Source organism: Mizuhopecten yessoensis, unplaced genomic scaffold (genome assembly GCF_002113885.1).
Source record: "Mizuhopecten yessoensis strain PY_sf001 unplaced genomic scaffold, ASM211388v2 scaffold3575, whole genome shotgun sequence".
Taxonomy (NCBI): Eukaryota; Metazoa; Mollusca; class Bivalvia; order Pectinida; family Pectinidae; genus Mizuhopecten; species Mizuhopecten yessoensis.
In genome coordinates this window covers 1,387,392-1,409,672 of record NW_018405113.1, presented here as the reverse complement: position 1 = coordinate 1,409,672, position 22,281 = coordinate 1,387,392, and the positions used below count along the sequence as shown (strand labels likewise).

The window sequence follows — 22,281 nt, the reverse complement described above, 5'->3', positions numbered from 1 at the left end:
TTAATGTTTTATGCTAAAAAAAAACTATAAAATTCTGATACATGTTTGTGTTTACGTTTGAATCGTAGGGTTTACAACATAGGTATCGAGGTGAGACAGGGAAAAGGCAAATACCGAGACACAAACATCGTGACGTTCGCACCAAGATTTGAAATTGACAATCAGTCCAGCCATAAGTTGGCCATAGTACAGAGGCATATTAGCAAAAGGGAGGTAAGTCAAAGACAAATGGGGCCTGTTCGTTCATCGGAACAACCGGTACGTCTGTTTTTTAAATGTAACATTTTGGGTATAAATCCTGACGTATCTGCAAAAGTTTAGGCAGGCCTTCCAAGACTTTGTCAAGGCTCGCCTGAAAGTGGCATCAGATTACTGAAAGAAATTTATATCTTACGCCACATTAATGGTGCGTGACCTCACAATGGGACAACAATAATGTGACATCACAAAATCGGAAACATTCCGATCCCATGATACGGAAATCTGTTACATGTTTCTGTTGTTCCTGAGCTAATTCTGGTGATTGTAGTAAGCGAAAAATACTCTTTCATGCCCAGGGTTGAAAGATGAGGAAATTCCACGGTAAGGATTTTAATTATTTTTCAAAACCCTTGGCACTTGGGTTTCAACCAATTTGAAAACCTTCCGGGTGGAGTTTCCGCATCCTATATTATGAGTATGAAAAAAAAAATTTCTTAAGCAAAAATGAGAATGTATCTGTAAAGTGTGGGAGAAATCATAATCCTTATTTAGAGTTATAAATTTACCTGTATGACAAAGGTAACATAATAGACACTTTGCCTATCCAGGCATCTTTAACATGAAGTGCTCATTGGGTCTCCACTTTATTTTGTAAATAATGATAATTTCATTTCTTATATTGGACATATACAGTGCCTGTAGTCAATGAAAAAATAAATTTGATATTCATGAGGTCACCTTGGTGTTTCAGACTGTGACAAGAAGTATTGACAGTCACCTTTCTGCCTTACCTGGATGTAAGCTGCCTTTTCATTGGCCGAGACTGGACCTGGACCAGCTGCTGTGTGTGCGGCTGATGGATGTGCCCCAGTGTAGGTGGTCTGGAGGCTTTAGGATAGACCGCATCGACTCCTTTCACATCAACATGAGGTCAGTGACAATAAAGTCACAGCAACGAATGTACACCTTATAATTATGTAACAGGAGGGGGGAGCCCCCATCACACACCAACTCCCTAATGGTGGTATAACAGGAGGGGCCTCAATCAGAGACCCACTCCCTGGCAATGGTTTTAACAGGAGGGGCCTCAATCAGAGACCTACTCCCTGGCAATGGTGGTATAACAGGAGGGGACTCAATCAGAGACCCACTCCCTGGCAATGGTGGTATAACAGGAGGGGCCTCAATCAGAGACCCACTCCCTGGCAATGGTGGTTTTAACAGGAGGGGTCTCAAATACAGGACCAAATCCCTAACAGTGGTTTGACAAAAATCAATTACGGACCTACTCATCATATTCATTCTTCAAATTCAGACCAACTCCCTGGCAGTGGTTTTAACAGGAGGGGCCTCAAATACAGTAACGAATCCCTAACAGTGGTTTGACAAAAATCAATTACGGACCCACTCATAGGAGGGGCTTCAAATACAGACTCACTCCCTCACAATGGTAGACTGGCCACCAGCCCCTAAGCTTTTATGAAGAATTTCTCGGCTGTATTTTACTACTAGCTTATCTCCCCCTAGTTTAGAACATAGGATCGATCAGACATCCAAGTGATCAAAATTATTAGAGTTAAAAAAAAAAATCTTAATAATTCAATATTCAAAATACGGGGCCAGTCTATCACAATGGTTGCAACCCTGATTCATAGTGGTTCGACACTATGGCAAAAAATAACTTCACTTCAGATATATGTTACAGAGACTTACTATATTACTTATAATCATATGTTTTACGGCACAGATTTTACAAACAAGCCACAACAGCTGCAGTGAAATGTAAATCTTAGTGATACGAGACTTCCATAGAGTTACCCAACAGTAGAATATCTTGCATCAGTTTCTAATGATCAGGGCTCAAATTAAACAGGTTTCATAGTATTCCTTTATACCTGATATTTTCAGAACGACAGATGACGTAGCTCACTTGCTGAAGGTGGAGGTTGTGATGCAGGGGCCAACCTTTTTCATTGTGTTTGGTGATGCAGAGGAAATGCCGCCGCCTTTTAGGATAGACAACAAGGCAGAAGTACCCATCAAATACTACCAGACAGGCATAGAAGATGTCACTCTGATGTCCAACATCAAACCACACACCTCATGTAAGTCTGCTGCATTCTGTTTTACGGTAATTTTGTAAATGAAAAGAAAAAATTGCTTCAAGATTTCACTCGGAGGAAACTAGAGAAATAAGTCTTTTGGACTAAATCTGTTCAATAGTACACATCTTTTTGTGTTATTTTTTGTTTAAGTGAATAAATACAGGTCTGTGGAGTGAATTATTTGTGTTTACAAAGTTCAGAGGTCAGGACAGTTACTTGACTATAAAATTCATGCTAACTGTCCTGTTGATCCCCTCAAACATAAAAAAAAATGTAAAAAAAAAAATACTCATGAAAATGTCTACCTGAATTTAATCCATTATACCTTTTTATACCTTGTTAATTGTGGTAGATGTATTGTCTCTCGTCCCGATGATGATGAGGATGATGTAAGATAATAGTGATGATGAAGATGATGATGATAATGTTAAGAATAATGTCAGGATGATGGTGATTGTGATGATGATGAATGATGATGATGAGGAATGTAAAAAAAAGTTTACAAAACTATTAAAAACTTTATAGACACCTTTGTTTAATGAGTATGAACAATCATGTACTAAGCAATTATGTACTTATGAACAATGTCATATATGTTTTGTCTTGTCTTGTAAAAAGAAATGAAAATAAACAACAAAAATAAAAATTGTCTCTCATCAACACCCTTATACTAATATGATGCTTATAAAAATGATGTGATATGAACCTAACATAATTATATTGACCTTGACATATTGACAGTGGCATATGCTTGGGATGAGCCGACCTTTGCCCCTTCTATCTCGCTGTGTGTACAGGGAGGAACAAGCGCTACATACAATATGAACAAGCTGGAGGAGGGGGACAAACTCTACTACCAAAACTTTATCTACCTCGCATCTACAGCTTCTTTTAACCAGTGGGTATTGCACAACAAAAAATGTAACAGACACGGAAGATTTAACTTTTGTCTTATAATGACAGCTTGTCCAAGAATAATTGTGTACGGTACAAAGTGGCAATAAAGATTAATTTTCTTGCCTACTAGATGGAGAAGGAATTGTTTTTGGTACACGTATATCTAAATCAGCAGATATCAACACCTGTCAGTGTAAAGAACTTTAAAGTTGTTAATTAGAAATTCACTGATTGGCTTAGAGACTATAAAACAATATTTTTTTAATTTTATTTTTTTCATTTCATGAATACAATTTTATTTACCACTTTTGTGCTTCTCTATTAAAAGATGTCCATTTCTGTGCAGGACTGGTCTAGATGAAAACAAACAGGACCTGGTGCTAGATTGTATTCACGAAAACCACATTGTGTTCAGGAAAAAGGTAAAGTCAAAGGCCAAAATAAACTGCATGAATAAATCAAGTTATCATCTGTGAAAGAAGACGTATACAAATGTATAGAGAACATATCATGATGTTCAGCTATTGCTGAAATAAGTATATTGTTTAGCATGAAATGGTTGTTGTGTATAAACATTTGCGGTTGCCATTAATCCATGACTAATTTAGTTTATATACATATCTGCTGTTTGTTTTAAATCCACAAAAAGTTTGTGTCATGAAACGATATAAATAGCTTCGAACCACGAATGTTTCACGTTATACTATGTGCTAGAAAGTTACAATGCTTCAGTACATTTCAAAAAGAGCTACAAATTGTTAACTGTGTCATATTTTATGTGGGAATTTCAACTTCCATTCACTAAAAATCTTTTGGATTTAAAGATGTTCTCATAAACATGATTCTGCAGATAAATTGTTTCTTCTTTTATTTCTTATTGCATCACTTCATGTTAAATATCATTTAGCGAATTCAAGAAGTGTGCAAACAACCTTTCATTAATCATTTAATGCACTAAATGTGAGTTAATGACCTCACTTAAGCATAGAAAGATCTGTTTGTTAAATAAAACAATAGGATACAATAGGATAAATAATGGATGCAGGCAGACACTCTACATCCATTATTTATCCTATTGTATTATTTAACAAAACATCTGTACATGAAAACAAACAAGTAATGTACCCTGTACATGAAGTTTAAGTAATTTATTATTAAGACATATACATTTTTAGAGATGAATGGAAATACAAGATGTCAGATTTGGTAATAACAAAATTCATCTGTATGCAATAATTTGACTAACCCTTTCACCCCTATGTAACTTTAGTAAACTCTACCATTCATTGATCTGGATGAGTCCATTATGATCCACAGTGGTGAAAGGGTTAAAAGTCAGCTGAATTCTTCCCTATTAATATCTCTATTTAATTGATCACAGGAGAATGGGAAGAGGTCCCAGTTATGGCGTATGACAACAAAAGGAATGTTGGAGCATGAGGGCTCTATGCCCCCGCGGGATCCTCGTAAACAGGGAAGCTCTTCCAATCGTCTGGTCTTGGATATAGCAGCCATTGCTCCACAGCCTGGAAAAAAGGTGCCGCTGACGTTGAGAAAGATAGACGAGCGCAGGTTGTCCACACAGAAATGGTGCTTCAAAGATGTACGTTCCTCTCAGGATTTTTCTTTCTTTAACAATATTTTTTTTCACATTTAAATTTGAAATTTTGAACTGATGTACAATTTAATTAATGTCTATTTGGAAAAAGAATCTGATGAGATAGATTTGTCAATTGTTTTAAGAGAGTAGCTGCTACAGCTGTTTAAGAGATATCATTGTTCTGTGTAATTGTGTTTAGGGGAAGCTGTGCTGTGGAAGTGGTGTGCTATGTGTCCAGGCCCTTGGAGATTATCTACAAGACGGTAAGACATTCATAAAGGAATACGTCTGTTCTCTATCTGTATTAGGAATGTAATGGAAAAATATACGAAGGAGCATCAGACTGATGCAGAATTACTATATTTGTTTACTGTCATTTGTACTGCTTGGTAATGTTCTGATTGATATAAATAAAAATAAAATGTTACCTTAGAAAAAAACAATTATCAAAATAAAATAGATATTCTCCCTATAATGTAAATTCTAGTATAAAACAATCATGTTATAGGATAAATGAACCTAGAAATAAACATTGAAGTCCACATATAGCCAAAAATATAAGGCTCGGTGCTTTTTCTTCTTCCCTTGACATTAAAATCTAAATCTTAGTGTAGTAGTACCGTTATTCTCCATCTTAATCCATGATAAAGTTCTCTGCATCACATTTCCCTGTTTCTTTCCCAGGTGCTGTAGGAATGCTAGGCCCGTGTCCATCTTCCACGTCCAGTTCAGTCCCCATACTGGCCCAAATGTCCAGCCAGCGCCTCCACCCTGGCTCAGGTCACCTGTCAGTTAGGGTCATGATGGATGGACCAATCAGAGTGCTAGAAGTAACAGACACTCAGAAAAAGGTAGAGTAGACCTAAAGTTGAGTTATCATTAGATGCCAGTGATGTAGCCGGTACTTTTCTGTACACCCTCGATATCATAGTCATCAATAGTCATCTAGTCTACCGGTCACCATCCATGATACCAGGGGTTATGCTCACGTTCGCTCTCTACACACCTGGAATATGTCATAGCAAAATTGAAGGCTCGGTGTGTGCCACCTTGTTGATGAGACAAGAAGACTGGTTTGATCCTTTGAATTACATCAAAAGAATCTTGCGGTCACGAAATTGTAAAAATTGACAGGCTTTGAAGCCGGATGTCTCTCCTTTGTAACCTTCAAAGGACAGGTATCAGCCTACGGATTGGTCAGTTTTTTTTTATCTGAGACCAATCAAACCGCTATATTGGTGCCTTCAATTTTGCTATGATATATTCCAGGGGTGTAGAGACTGAAAGTGATCACAACCCCTGGATATCGAGGATGTTTTCTGTAATACTTAATCATATCTTTATTTCCATTACCTTAAAAAGACTTTTTAAGATTAAATGAAAAGAATGTGATCACATCTTAACCTTGACATCACTATCAGTAGAACCGATTCAGTTAATGGAGTACATATAAGTTATGTCAAGTTATGGGAATGTTTTCTTTACAGACATATTGCAGGTTATCATTTATCTATAAGTCTCCCAACAGTACTACAGGAGGGCACTGTAGGGTATCATTTATCTATAAGTCTCCCAACAGTTCTACAGGAGGACACTGTAGGTTATCATTTATTTGTAAGTCTCCCAACAGTTCTACAGGAGGACACTGTAGGTTATCATGTAGCTATAAGTCTCCCAACAGTACTACAGGTGGACACTGTAGGGTATCATGTATCTATAAGTCTCCCAACAGTACTACAAGAGGACATTGTAGGTTATCATTTATCTATAAGGCTCCCAACAGTACTACAGGAGGACATTGTAGTTTATCATTTATCTATAAGTCTCCCAACAGTTCTACAGGAGGACACTGTAGGTTATCATGTAGCTATAAGTCTCCCAACAGTACTACAGGAGGGCACTGTAGGGTATCATTTATCTATAAGTCTCCCAACAGTACTAAAGGAGGACACTGTAGGTTATCATTTATTTATAAGTCTCCCAACAGTACTAAATGAGGACACTGTAGGTTATCATTTATTTATAAGTCTCCCAACAGTACTAAATGAGGACACTGTAGGTTATCATTTATTTATAAGTCTCCCAACAGTACTACAGGTGGACACTGTAGGTTATCATGTATCTATAAGTCTCCCAACAGTACTACAAGAGGACATTGTAGGTTATCATTTATCTATAAGTCCCCCAACAGTACTACAGGAGGACACTGTAGGTTATCATGTAGCTATAAGTCTCCCAACAGTACTACAGGTGGACACTGTAGGGTATCATGTATCTATAAGTCTCCCAACAGTACTACAGGTGGACACTGTAGGTTATCATTTATCTATAAGTCCCCCAACAGTACTACAGGAGGACACTGTAGGCTATCATTTATCTTTAAGTCTTCCAACAGTACTACAGGAGGACACTGTAGGTTATCATTTATTTATAAGTCTCCCAACAGTACTAAATGAGGACACTGTAGGTTATCATTTATTTATAAGTCTCCCAACAGTACTAAATGAGGACACTGTAGGTTATCATTTATTTATAAGTCTCCCAACAGTACTAAATGAGGACACTGTAGGTTATCATTTATTTATAAGTCTCCCAACAGTACTAAATGAGGACACTGTAGGTTATCATTTATTTGTAAGTCTCCCAACAGTTCTACAGGAGGACACTGTAGGTTATCATGTAGCTATAAGTCTCCCAACAGTACTACAGGAGGACACTGTAGATTATCATTTATCTATAAGTCTCCCAACAGTACTACAGGAGGACATTGTAGGTTATCATTTATCTATAAGTCTCCCAACAGTACTACAGGAGGACACTGTAGGTTATCATTTATTTATAAGTGTCCCAACAGTACTACAGGAGGACACTGTAGGTTATCATGTATCTATAAGTCCCCCAACAGTACTACAGGAGGACACTGTAGGTTATCATTCATCTATAAGTCTCCCAACAGTACTACAGGTGTACACTGTAGGTTATCATTTATTTATAAGTGTCCCAACAGTACTACAGGAGGACACTGTAGGTTCTCATTTATTTATAAGTCTCCCAACAGTACTACAGGTGTACACTGTAGGTTATCATTTATTTATAAGTGTCCCAACAGTACTACAGGTGGACACTGTAGGGGGTCATTTATTTATAAGTCTCCCAACAGTACTTCAGGAGGACACTGTAGGTTATCATTTATCTATAAGTCGCCCAACAGTACTACAGGAGGACACTGTAGTTTATCATTTATTTATAAGTCTCCCAACAGAACTACAGGCGGACACTGTAGGTTATCATTTATTTATAAGTCTCCCAACAGTACTGCAGGAGGACACTGTAGGTTATCATATCTATAAGTCTCCCAACAGTACTACAGGAGGACATTGTAGGTTATCATTTATCTATAAGTCTCCCAACAGTTCTACAGGTGGACACTGTAGGTTTGTACTTTGTCAGTGAATCACTTTTTCTGGGACGTATCTCCTATCATTGTCACCAACAGTTGCCAGATTTTGTAAATGAGTACCTCTTAGGATGGTGGAATGTTGCATAATAAAGTGTCATGCTCCACTCTATACAAAGCCATGGGTTTTGATACCAAAGTCTGAAATCAGGCATCATGCTCTACTGTTTAGAGTTATGGCCCTTTGTGTTTGTTTTCAATACAAAAGTTTGGAGGTGGGGGAGTATGGAATACTTAGCCTTGTTTTGTCAAATTGAATGTTGCCAACAAATGTCAGTTTTATATAACATGCTTGCCTACAGGTGCATTGTTTCTGTTTGTTGAGCAGCAAGTTGTCCAGCAGAAGAGTTCTGATGATGATGGATGGGAGGTGTACGATATCAAAGATACTGAGGGCAAACGGGGAAATATTAAAGATCAGCTGCCGGAACCAAAAACCAGTCTGGAGGTAAGTCAAGATTTTTTTCCAATTCAGGCTGGAAATGTGAGAAACAAAGATGAACAAATACAGTTTGATAAAATGATAAGAGGTCTGGTGTGGACTTTCAAGGTGATTGGAAGTGTTTGCAATCTACTTCAGAAAAACCTCTATTTATAGGGGACTGCATTGTAACGTCTACAATGAAAACTACCTTAGAAACTATAGATTGTAGAGAATTTCTCATGAAAGACTGATTTTTGTGTTTCCGTCATAGAAGTAAACGTGATGTTTCAGTGAAAGTGCACCAAAGAATAGCCATACAACTTTTTCTTTTAATTAATGCTTCATTCCAGTTTTTATCGAAATTAAACAATATCTAAAGTAAAGCCTTTAAGATGATGTTGTTATGTTATCAAGTTTTATTTCATGTTATAAATTTCATGTCATAAAAAATATTCATTTTTCATTTTTTGTCTCGCCATCACAAAGTGAAAGCGAGACTAAGGTGTTGCTTTCCGGCAACGGCATCAACATTAAGTTTTTTGCGTTTAAGTTAGTTCCTGAAAGTCTATGTGCTAGACCAACCAAACTTGGACCATAGATGCATCCTAGGTAATACATCTCAACCAATGCATCAAATGCTGGATGCGGCCTACTTTTCATGGTCCATTGACTTTGTCAGCATCTCCATCAACATTAAGGTTTTGCGTTTAAGTTAGTTTCTCTGATATGTGCATTGATGGTCAAAGCGGGACACAGGCGAGACATATCAATCTGAATGGCTTGTGTCCTTATCTGGCAATTTCAAGGACCTTAAAAAATCACTTTGTCTTTCTTGTTTGTTGTTTCCTTATTTGATTACACTTTGCATTCATCTCCATTTCCCTGACAATGCATGTTCCTTAGTCTTCAAACTTTATAGCAGATACTTCCTCTGGAGTACTTCATCATTATGTCATATGTAGGTCACTGTGACCTTTATTTCCACGTTCACTGACCTGTGTTAGACTCCATTTGTGTGGTAACATTTTATGTGTAGCTCCATTTCTATGATATTGCAAGTTCTATAGTGACTGTCATAACACTATATCTATGGGTAATTCCTGAGGACTAATACACCATCGTATGACATACAATCTCTGTGACCTGTATTTACCACTTCACTGACTTTTGTTCAACTTTCTTTTTTTCTCCATTTTCATCAAAGTAGAAGTGGGGCCACAAACATTTTCAAGTTTATTTATTACTGAAAAGTAATTAAGTTCAATACAAAATGTAGGCAAAATGCTAAAGGCCTTTAGATGTCTCTGACACAATATCTTTACTGATCAACCAGTACAAATAAGGACTTCCAATGATGATATCTTAAAAACCCATCATCGGAAAAATATGAAAATATTATCAAATGAAAATTCAGAAAATTCTCCCTCATAACATATAATTTCTTACTGTAACAGTAATTCCTTTCTATTTACATAGTCAAAGGATCTTTATTCTTTAAACCTGCATTACTTTTTACATTAAGTACAATACTTTTCATTTATAGAAATTTTTATCTGTTTCTGAATTTGTAGCTCTCAATGAACCTGAAGGGTGGCTTGGGGATTTCTCTGGTGAACAAGAACGCTGAAGAACTATTGTATATCTCAATGAGGAACATCATCATGGACTACTCTTCCACACCCTCCAGTATCAAGATGGACATCAGTGTAGCTAGTGTTCAGGTAGAATGTTATACATTCAACAATGCTTTATAAATATAAAGTGAAAGTAAAGTAATTGTGTGGTACATTACATTTTATGGAGTACGTTCCTGGCTTTATTGTATAAATTTGACTTACTGCATGTAACAATATAAAACAATTGAAGCAATATTCAATGTATATATATCATATTTAACTCTATTTTTCTGAACAATGTACCTGTAATGTACCTGTAATGTACCTGTATATGTTCATTTCATTTTTGTTTGTGATTATGCTCGTAGATGGATAACCAGCTGTTTGGTACCCAGCGCCCAGTGATGCTGTATGTGACACCCACCTCCAAACAAGAGGGGCCTGACAAGACCTATGCCCTCCACATGGCTGTGCACAAGATACCCAACACCAAGTGGAATGCAGACATTTATAAAGTAAGACATTGTTACAAGACGGGAAACGTGCAGGAGCTTCAGACTGAAAAGTCTCCAAACTTGCCTCTCTCTCATTGGTCAAGATTTCTGAATCCTATAGTCTGTTGTATACTATTTGGGGGGAAAGCTCTACTGTAAAAAACATAAAATAAGTATTATTTCTAACTCATTGACAATATCTAGATTTCTAGTCTGAAGAGCCTGTTACTCCATAATCAAGATAAATAACATATTATTGCTAAACTTGACTTTTAATTGGATGTTTCTACTGCTGACCTCAAAATGTTTGCTCAATTTTAATGTGTCTTTATAAGAAGGATGAATCATCAAGATTGTAAAAATCAGTCCACATTTTTTTATACCATGAAAGTAACATGAGATGAGTATGGATCATATTGGTGAAGGGTGAATATTTCACAGGCAATTTTTTTTCCAAAACTTCTGTGAACCAAATATTTACTTTAAAGAAAAGAAAACAGATCTAAGTGTTTAGATATACTGCAACAATATTCGTCAAGATACAAATCATTGCTCGGCTTTCACACGTCACCATTTAACCAATACGCCTTCTTTTGTCTGTGCAGCATCTGTTTATTACTATGAAGAAGATGAGTGTCCAGCTGGAGGAACGACTGCTGTGGAAAATAATCCAGTTCATCGGGTCTGATAACTCGGATTCAGTGGAGGAAAAGTTAGATCAGAAAGCAGACCAGAGGGAATTTGACACCAGAAAGTATGTGCTAATTTATCTACAACTGAATACTTTTATTTACACTGTAATTCCTGAATTTAATTTCTTATCACAAGTGCCGTGTTATACTGTTAACTATAAACCAATATTGCTGTTAAAGTTTTTCTCTGTACTACCCAGGGCATTGGTAGCTGCTACGTCAGTGCAGTCGAAGCGTTACTATTTTGGGACCTTAAAGATCAACTCGAGTCGCTTGAGCCTCAGTATGCTGACTGCCAGTAAACTGTCTTTGGACCTCCAACATATCAAAAACGACAGCTCTATCCCACTCGTCAAATTTGAGGATGCCAAAGTTGATCTGGGTAAATATGAAATATCTACATAATCATTAATGCACCCTATCTTAGTCTTGTCATATTACCTCGACATTGAAAACAGCCGAACAATCCAACAAAATAGCTCCAAAGTATAAATTCAAGATTTTTGAATACTTTGTTTTTCAGATCCCTTCATCAGACACCATCCCTTTGAGACAATAGATTTCCTGACCCGGGAGCTAATGATCCACTACACCAATGTAAGTTTTTGTATTGACTGTTAAACATAAGGGCCCATATTGGCCACTTGTATAAAACATCTCAACTTTTGAGATTTCCTCAAGTCTAATATTTCCCATAGACAATACATTGCTTGAGATTTTCCTCAACTTTGAGGTGTTTAATACAAGTGGGCCAATTTGCCTTTATCAATATATGTTTTATCAAAGTGTTTCCTGCAAAACAAAAGAATTGCTATTTGTCAATTCAGCTAAAAAGTATTACATGTATAATTCTAAAGTTGGGTACTACTATTTTAGAGAATTTCACTTGAAGTGTAAATTTATTAATCCTGATTTCACAGGAGTTAAAGAGTCAGGCTGCCAAGATTCTTGGTTCTGTTGACTTCCTTGGTAATCCACTTGGACTGTTTAACGACGTCACTGAGGGGATATCTGGACTCATCAAAGATGGAAACGTCGGCGGACTGCTGAAAAATGTCACCCATGGTGTGTCCAACTCCGCAGCAAAGGTAGGACGTGTTCTGTCGACTCTTGTTAAAGTTACAAGGGAAGTCATGGAGTCGCTTACAGTCAGAAAATCATCCTTATTAGATACTAATGTAAGACATTTATATTTCAAAATGGTTCAGCATTGCCCTGTTTATACATTAAACGCTGTAAATTTATTTTGGAAGAATTAGCCTTAATTTCTGTCAATTTCTGATTCTTCTTTATTTAAGTTATCATTCCTTTTACATTGTATCTCAATTTTCATTTATTTTTATTAGCTCACCTGGTCCGAAGGACCAAGGTGTGCTTATGCCATACCGTGGCGTCCGTCGTCCGTGCGTCGTCCGTACGTACGTCAACAATTTCTTTAAACGACTTCTTCTTCTTAACCACCGGTTGGAATTAAACTAAATTTGACTGGAAGCATCCCTAGGTGGTGGGGATTCAAAATTGTACAAATAGTGGGGCTGATCCCCCAGGGGGCTGAGGGGCGGGGCCAAAAGGGGTCAATTTGTCCATATTGCTTTAAGAGACTTCTTCTCTGGAACTTAGAAGTGGATATCAACCATATTTGACTGGAAGCATCCCTAGGTGGTGGTGATTAAAAATTGTACAAATGTTGGGGCTGACTCTTCAGGGGGCTTAGGGGCGGGGCCAAAAGGGGGCAATTTGGCTATATTGCTACAAACGACTTCTTCTGTAGAACNAGTCACGATATTAGAATCGATCCTGGGGTCTGGCCACAACTCTAGGGACCTAGTTTCTGAGTCAAAGCTTGGAAACAGTTGAGATCCCCACCCCATAACCATACATAAAATTGCTGGGCATGAAAAATCTAATATAGCTATGCTACAAGGATTGGCCTTGGGGTCTGGCATATTCCCTTGATCTCATTTGGAGAATAGTTTGCCATGATTGCTGAGGTATCCAGGTGAGCGATACAGGCCCTCTGGGCCTCTTGGTTTTTTATTACAATTATTATTATTTTTGTCAGTTTGTAACATCCCTGTCTGACGGTGTGGGGACACTAAACATGGATACCAAGCACAACGACACCCGGGACCAGATTCGTACCCACAGCGGAGGCGGGGGAAGCCATCTGGTGGCCGGTATCAAAGGCTTTGGGTACGGCCTCTATGGAGGATTGACCAGTATCGTCACACAGACCTATGAGGGGGTCAAAGAGGAAGGAGTCGAGGTCAGTGGAGTTGGAAAATGGACATTTGTCTTCCAACCTGAAGATTTGATACATTACTATCATGCACAATATGATTTAATCTTGCTTGTAACAAGCATTTTCATTGGCTTAAAAAATTATGTTATCAGCCAATAACGTAAGAAAATGACGTCACCGTTTGTAACGTCGCTTTTGATTAAGCGCAATAATTTCTAAGAGAAAAGAGTCCATCAATAAAAGTGGATTTCCACAGGGATTGTGTAAAATAGATTAAATTATAAGGATTAAACAGTAGATTAAATTAACTTGAATATNGAATATATTTTTCATGTTATGGAGCTATAACACAAAAAACCGGGGTGTACTCTCATCATAAACCGCTTTNAAACCGGAGTGTACTCTCATCATAAACCGCTTCGCAGTTTATTTAGAGTACACTCTGGTTTTTTGTGTTATAGCTCCATAAGGAAAACGAAGTGTGGATTTTGATCTGAGCATACTCCTTCTTGAATTGATATTTATTAGGACTCAGTTGTGTCATTATAAGAAATCACATATTTAAGTTAAACCATATGTTGTTACTGTCAGAATCAAAATGACTGAACACAAGTTAAAATGTGTTATTGGATCTTTTGCCCACAATGTTTACATTGCAGAGAACAATATACCTCTGTTACATCACAAATAGTGCAAATTTAATCTTGTTTTAATTTGATATTTCGGAAAATTATTTTATAGTGTAATGCAGCATCACTACCCCTGTATATATGCCTCTTTGGCTTCAAGATGATTAATAAAGAAAACTCAAAGTATATAAATCTTATTCTTGATTTATTCGCAGGGTCTGTTCACAGGATTTGGTAAGGGGATGATTGGCACGGTTACCAAGCCAGTAGCAGGTGTACTTGATCTTGCGTCCGGTGCCGCCAATGCAGTGAAAGACACAAGTAGTAGTAGTTCACACAAGTGTCCTGAGCGTGTGCGATGGCCACGCTGTTGCCATGGTCCTGGCGGCCTGCTGCCGTCTTATTCCGACCTTCAAGCTAGGTCACAGGAACTCATGTACAAGTTCAACAGGAACAAGCAAGACGAATTGTAAGTTAGGATAAAGAAAAAATTAAAGATCTAGAAAAATCAGCCTTAAGTTAAAACTTTATCGGGAAAAGGTATCCTGAAATTCTGATGATAGGGTTGTTTAGTAAGAAACTTTCACGAGTGAAATATTCACACTTCACTGGTAAAATAGCAATATTTAACCAAAACCAGTGTTTATAATTAGCTGTCAGTGCATTCAAACTCAATGTAATAAAGCTGTGTACATTTCCTGGTATACATTATTTGAATTACAATTTGTTTTAAGTTTGAATATGGAAATAGCCTCAGAAATTATTGGGTGTTTTTTTGTTTTTTAATTCTCCACTTTATTGATTGCCCTAGATGTTGAAAAAAGTATTTGATAAATAATAATTTTATTATAGATTTTCATTTTAGTAAGTACTATTACTGGAGGTACATGATATATACTGTAGGAGATTATACTGATGGTACAAACCTATGTTGTAAACTTTAGCTTTAGGGCGGCATAAAATCAGGTGTTACATTTGATGTTGTGCATTCTTCTTCCTTCAGTTTCATTGCATTAGAGAAGGTGCGTTCTGGAAAGGAGGAAGGCCTGAAAGCTCTCATCACGAGTAAGCATGTGTACTTCCTGAGGAAGGGGAGCTTGAACCCTGACAACATCATGCTGCAAGTCTCGCACCGAGAAATTGTCGAGTGTAAAATCATCGAAAACAGTGAGTTTAAATTTTACTTTCAGACAATGTGTTTATGTTGACCACAACAACATTAAACTTTCATCAGACTTTCTGCCATTCAGAAAGAAAAGTACTGAAAACATATTTATATGAATTCTAATGGTATGGAAAACTTACTCAAGGAACATGCTACCACCATTGATATGAAAAATAAGTCTGTTCTCCACATAAAAATAAGAACTTAAGTACCAAGGTGGCACCCTCGTTTTAATGGTAAACCGCAGTAAATAACCATTAATTGAAGGATACAATAGTACATTGTATTGATGTAATGTATAGTTGTTTAATTTTGCGGATGTAGAATTCAATTGCATGATTTGGTTTCCAAAACTTGTTTACGTAGGTTTATTCAAAGAATCACTATCACAAGCCTGGATGTTCTTGTTTCATTCTTAAAATTTCACAAAAAAAAACAGTTCCCGAATTTTGATGCATTCGTGAAATTAGCAAAATTATAATCCTCATGAATATTTGCAACTATACAATATTTTCCTAACTCATAAAATATACAAATAGTGACAGAGAATGTAACTTATTTCTTCCTTTTACAGATGAACGATTTTACATTGAGTTATTCAAGCAGGGTGATGATGGTGGTGAGAAATTGACTGGTGCAACACAAAAACGACCCCAAATACGCTGTGAAAAACGACACATGGCTCAAAGGGCAAGTAACGCTGTGTTATAAAACAGCATCAAATCATCTAAGGTTGATAATTTTAAAAAGTTGTATGATGCCGATGTCTGTGAAGAATATTATATTTAATATAAGGTTCATGTTTTAATTGACAAAGCAAACAGTATATTAATTGGCACACAGAGAGGTGTTGCTAGTAAAATATCTACATTAATTAACACACACTGAAAGTATCCTCTTACTGATATTCTTACCAAAAGGATCCACCATGTTAACCGGTTCACCCCTATGTAACTTCAGTAGACTCTACCATGCATTGATCTGGATGAGTCCATTATGGTCTACAGTGGTGAAAGGGTTCGTTAGAGACGTATGTGCCCTGTTGTTATCTATCCTTCTGTATGTCTGTCCTCCACACTTTTGTTTCCGGAGACTATCTCATCAAAAAAACTAATGCTTTTGAAATTGAAATGGTAATATACTGTTATGTTTATACATGCAATGGGGGTTTAAAGTTTCTAAGATCAGGATCAAGGCTACTGTTACTATAAATAGACCTTGGTGGGTATGTTCATTATCTCAGAATCAAAAAGAATATTCTTTTTGAAATTAGATATATGGTGATACATAGTGTGTGAAAAAGGTTTAAAAGTTCCTAAGGTCAAGGTCACTGTTGCTAAACATACACAAGAGGGAGGCAAGGTCAGGCACAATTGTGATAAGTATTTTGTATAAATGTGCCATTACACATATTTTAGAAGACAAAATCTGTATAACCAGTTCTGCACAGTGGTACACATTCTCTCCTTCATTTGCAACAGATGTGTACAAACAATCTCAAAAATATTTGTTAGTTTCTGCAATAACAATAAATTACATATGAATATAAGCAGAATGTTACTGTATTTTGTCATAGAAGTGAAATATTTTCATCAATGTAATGTCAATGACAAAGGCTGTATGCAGAGTGGTTGTATAGGCTTAAACTGTTACTCATTCATACTGTCTATTGATCAGGTGTTTTAAAGCGACATCACGGTAAAGCATACTTTTTTGTGTCTTTACATAAACATATCAAGTGAGTGACTCCTTATGGAAAATGATGGACAGATTTCGCTGAAATATATTCATAAACCTGTATAATTTTATCATAGTCGGAATTTCTACCTGTCTGACCAACGTTTTGTTTGGGGATTCCAATGATTATGATTACGTCATATAGAGTAGCGCATGTGCATATTACGCCATTTCACTGTAAACAAAAATGGCTTCCCACGGGAAGTGTCAGCGAAGGGAGACAGTAAGCGTGTCAGCAACATAGCGAAGACATGCCAAATGTGTGACAAAGGCAACTATTTATAGAGCAAGGTGACAAAAAGTTCCCCAATCCTGTCTTACTTCAAAAGCCATACAGATTAACATAAATAGCGCAATAAGAATTGATTCACTTGGAATGATTTGACTGACAAATATTTGTATTTTTCCAGGTATCTCAGCAAATTAACTATGCCAGAAACTTATTCGACGAGCAACGACACACACTGTCCGAGGGGGAAAGAGGTGAGGAGGAGGAATAACCAGTTGATATTTAACTACCAGGCAGTAAAGTAAACTTAAAACATACTGTGAACTTCTAGCAGGGAAACCGATAATGGGATTCATTAATCAGGATCCTGAACTGTGAACAATGGCATACCCTGCTAAAAAGGAAGGAAATCAGAAGGAAAAGCTACTGGTAGTGAGAATTTGTTTCAGAAACAACATTAGATTAGAACCTATTGGGGAATGATCTTTACTTTTCTAAATCTAGATTGAAGAAGAATTATATGGAGGATAAATGATTGAAAAGACTAATGTTTTAAGATATTGACATCTTTTGTAAATAATGAACAATTTCAATTTGATGTCAAAGGACAAGTGGAAACATGGATTCAGCATAATAGGGAATAAACCATTGGAATTACTTAGAGAAAAATAGACATATAACAAACATAAGTAATGTTCAAGGTGCCAAATGTGATATTTAAATGATGACGACAAGATGTATATGGCGTGTTTTCTGTGATTCTTGTCAAGTAAACCGACTTTGACGAACAACCTTATGTGTGATGTAGATTTAGATAGCCAGGACCAAAATCTGTGTTACAATTTTTATGATTTTATGATTTGTATAGTTTTGTGATAGATTTGTCATGTTCTGTTTGTGTATGGTGCCAAGTTTTGCCAGATGCTATTTTGTATGTTAACAAACGAATCAATTGATTCAAACTTTCACTATGAGAACCTTCTGTTTGAACAAATTTTGATAAATTGGGCAATTGTAAGTGCATGTACCAAACTTGTGATTTTACTGACCAATCAATCCCTCAGCTTCCAACCACTGACCACTAGAGAATTTGAAATGTGATGAAAATGAAGTTACAAAGCTTTCAGATGTTATAATCAAAATGAAAGTGTCTTTTTGCTGACAAATATATGTGTATATATTTGTACGAGTTGTATGTCTGTGCTGTTATTGCTGTACAAATATTAACTTGGGATGTGGACCTGTGTGCATGGGACATTTTATGGATAATTGGATAATGTAGATTGTGTAACTCACTGTGTTGTGTCACAGGAGGGCAAGTGTAATTGGTGGATATATCTTACAGAATATCTGTTGTAATGTTTCTGTGAGTTTTGTCAGAGTACATGACCGTATCATATAGTCACATTCCTTCACCGTGTAACACTCACAGCAATGTCAGATGCCACTACATCTATTCACTGAATCCACCATACAGCTCCTGTGGTTAGTGCCTCGTCTTACCTTCTGTATCATATTGAAAGGGGAAAAAAACATTTTGATTGTAAAAAAAATAATCTTCATGAGTATATCCCAGTCTAGTTTTGCAGTACATCTGTTTTAACAAGAACAGGATAAGTGGGTTTGTTTTATTTTTGCAAATAATGTATGCTGCCTGTTTTCATGTAGACATAAATCCTTAAATATTTCACCAAGTGCTGTCTTGTGATAAAAAAAAACTCATTAGGTTTTTAGAGACACAGTAAAGGTCTGAATTAATATTATCCATTCTTAGTAGTACCAGATCTAGACTTACCTTCCATGTCACCAACAAAGTTCAAATAATCTAGAATGTTCTGTCATCTGGCTGGTAAAGACTATGTATCAATTATCAAATGTGAACAAATATGGATGAGACCTTTTTAACAGTTTACCTGTAGGTCCATTTTTGTACGGCTGTGGTCAGTTTATGTCCTTCCATTCCGGGTTGTGACCAGCTTTCTGTTAAAATTTCTTGGAAAAAGATATATTTTACCTTCCAATGCATTTCTTAGTTGCAGATCTTTATAATTTTTCGGTAATAATTTTTATACTGAAATCATGTGTACGTAATTGAATTATCTATCGATCAATATTTTATGTGCAGAAATTGTAGAGTGTAAAATTGTATTTTACTTTAGTATTGAATAACTTTCGTCCATTTTCTCCACTTGTTTTTCTGACTATCCTGCTGAAGATACACATGTTATATGTGTATAGGCGTTTTTCTTTTGGCAGCTTTTGCATATATTTTGATTTCGCTGGTGTTCTGCTTCCTTTTCCACTCCCTATGAGCTTATTGACTGACTTTGTTTTGTTTCAGCTTCTAAGATGATTTATTTTGTTGTCATTTAACTGATGTAGTTAAATGCGTGCCCCCCCATCCCTTCCATGTGTGAGTTAAATATGGCTGTTTTTGTTTTACACTTTTCTCCTTATTGAGACGCCAGACTACGCCACACTACAGGAGTCATTGCTATTTTTCAGTCATTATTGGGTGTTTCATTGTAAATTCCATTTTATTTAAGATGGTCACATTCTCGAGATAGATATATATATATTTTGTAATACCTAGTGATCTCTGTTTTAACTGTACTGTCCGCTACTACTGAACTGTGTCTTACCAAGCAATTAGTATGATGTAAAATAATATTATGATTGTTCAATGTAATATATATAGGTCCTGTAAGTAATACTGAGTGTGATCCAATATAGGAACTAGATCCGAACAAATAGATATCTTGTATATATTAGATGTCAATACTCGATGAAATCAAGCAAATCCCATGATAGTTGATCTTCTGCCGAATGTAATCAGCCCCATACAGTGTATATATGAGAATCAATTATCAAATGAGTGTTTTATAAAAAAAAATAGATGTGTCATGAAACAATTGTTAGCTGTTATTTTTAAAAAGATTTGTTCTTTGTTCGGGTTTTTTTCACAGTTGATACTCGGACCAATGACAGAAGCTGCTCATCTGAAATTAAATTCTGAATCCACTCCAAACTTCAACCTCCTTGAAATGGCTTCTTTAAATTTTTGTTTCCATGGCAAAAGAATATAAAAGCTTCATTAAATAGTTATGTCAGAAGAGGAAACTTTCCCAAATATGTGAAACTAAAACCTCTACAGAAGGCCAGTATGCCTTACGCCAAATCAGAGCTGAAATGCTTATTATCGATAACAACATTGTGTCATGCATTAACAAAAACTTTGGGTATTATAATTTAGCATTATACATTCTGCAGTTGGTATTTTCAAATTGCATTTGCACATTTTTCAATTGGCATTTTTGCATTTGAAAATTGAAATCCTGATGTGAACAACAGATTATACATGCTCTATTAACATGAGCAGACAAAAGCATGGGGATCAAACGAGATTGACCACTGATCAATGCTACCTATCACAAATGAGAAACAAAAAATTGAATGCACAATCTTTTAAAATAGGCATTAAAATTTTAACTTTAGCAATTGGCATTTCACAATTGGCATTATGCATCCGGCATTACAAATTTGACATTTGACATTTGGCATTGCACAACCGTCTTCCAACGAACTGCATTAGACTTATGAAACCAATACCCTGGCAAGTAAAGCCAATAATTGGACATTAAATTATTTTTTCTAAAGAGGAAAAATGAATTTAGAAATATATAGGTTAGTGCATTATAACTGTATTGTACCTTTCTGTGTTTCAACCAATAGTATGAGTAGACATATTTAGAGTATTATAATCTAATTTATTGTAAGTGCTGCAACATAAATCTGTAAAAAAAAAATGAAAATGAAAATAATCATTTAATGTATATTTATATCTATATATAATGCTGATTCTAGGGAAATTGTAGACTAAACAATGAATGGGCCAATGATGGATATAAATATTAATTTGACTTTCCTTACTGTTTGAAAGAAATTGCCAGAAAAAAATGTAAATGAAAAATAATAAAATGAGTAGATAAGATAAAAAAAAATTTGAGTTACCAAATTTAGAACTTATAGATTATAAAGTGTTCAACATACAGATAAAAAGGCATCTTATTTATCTTCAGACATATGAGCATTACACCAAATGTAAGTTACTTAGAGATAAATAATTAAGCCTCGTGTTGTGATTTGTTTTATTGTCTGTTGTCTTTGATAAAGGTAGGATTCATCAGGAACTAGAGCTCCAGGGCTGGTCACTTTTTTGTTTATACTTTTTTGTTTAAGTTAACATGGGCGTGAGTGTAATCGGTGACATTATATAAAGATATGTGACAATGCTTGTATTCTATATTACTTTTCTTCTGGATGTACAGGTCATCATTGCTGTGAAATCTCTCTAGTAGTTATCCTGATTTGGTACCTGTTTACTTTTCGAAACTTATACCAAACAACATTAAAAAAACAGCAATGAGGATTAACATCATTATATGACACCAAGATCAGTGATATTTATTATATCTGTTTGTCATATTCTTAACTATGGCAAGCCAACTTAACTTTTATTCCAGAAGCAATGTCGATCCTGTATTTCATGAGATATTTACAAAATGTCAAAATGAAGTCTCCCCGTCCGGAATCTCTCCAGTGTCTATGTAGGGACAGTAGGATTATTGTAACAACACGTGGTCCTGTCGACATTATGTCTGAGCCCACCTCGTACCATCCCTCTCCGCCATTGTACCCAATCCTAGATGTACTTCTCGAGGGAGAAATTAGTTTCTGGTTTTTAATGCCACGAAATCTCATTCGATATAAGATATCTTATATAGCAACGAGAT

General features: G+C 36.0%; 1 protein-coding gene across 2 annotated transcripts in view; it reads left to right on the top strand.

Moving 5' to 3' along the window:
- LOC110447735 (vacuolar protein sorting-associated protein 13D-like) overlaps positions 1-22,035 on the top strand; it is a 68,448-nt gene extending 46,413 nt beyond the window's left edge. For both annotated transcript variants that reach the window (XM_021493625.1, XM_021493628.1), the window contains exons 57-76: positions 69-213; positions 953-1,131; positions 2,110-2,306; positions 3,048-3,204; positions 3,550-3,625; positions 4,585-4,806; positions 5,003-5,066; positions 5,488-5,654; positions 8,589-8,708; positions 10,256-10,405; positions 10,669-10,815; positions 11,400-11,548; positions 11,687-11,868; positions 12,010-12,083; positions 12,407-12,574; positions 13,549-13,752; positions 14,573-14,826; positions 15,361-15,524; positions 16,097-16,212; positions 17,670-22,035. In XM_021493625.1, the coding sequence (XP_021349300.1) occupies positions 69-213; positions 953-1,131; positions 2,110-2,306; positions 3,048-3,204; positions 3,550-3,625; positions 4,585-4,806; positions 5,003-5,066; positions 5,488-5,654; positions 8,589-8,708; positions 10,256-10,405; positions 10,669-10,815; positions 11,400-11,548; positions 11,687-11,868; positions 12,010-12,083; positions 12,407-12,574; positions 13,549-13,752; positions 14,573-14,826; positions 15,361-15,524; positions 16,097-16,212; positions 17,670-17,759 (3,025 nt within the window). In that variant the 3' untranslated portion in view covers positions 17,760-22,035. The remainder of the gene's footprint in view (positions 1-68; positions 214-952; positions 1,132-2,109; positions 2,307-3,047; positions 3,205-3,549; positions 3,626-4,584; positions 4,807-5,002; positions 5,067-5,487; positions 5,655-8,588; positions 8,709-10,255; positions 10,406-10,668; positions 10,816-11,399; positions 11,549-11,686; positions 11,869-12,009; positions 12,084-12,406; positions 12,575-13,548; positions 13,753-14,572; positions 14,827-15,360; positions 15,525-16,096; positions 16,213-17,669) is intronic.
- The last annotated feature ends 246 nt before the right edge of the window (positions 22,036-22,281 follow it).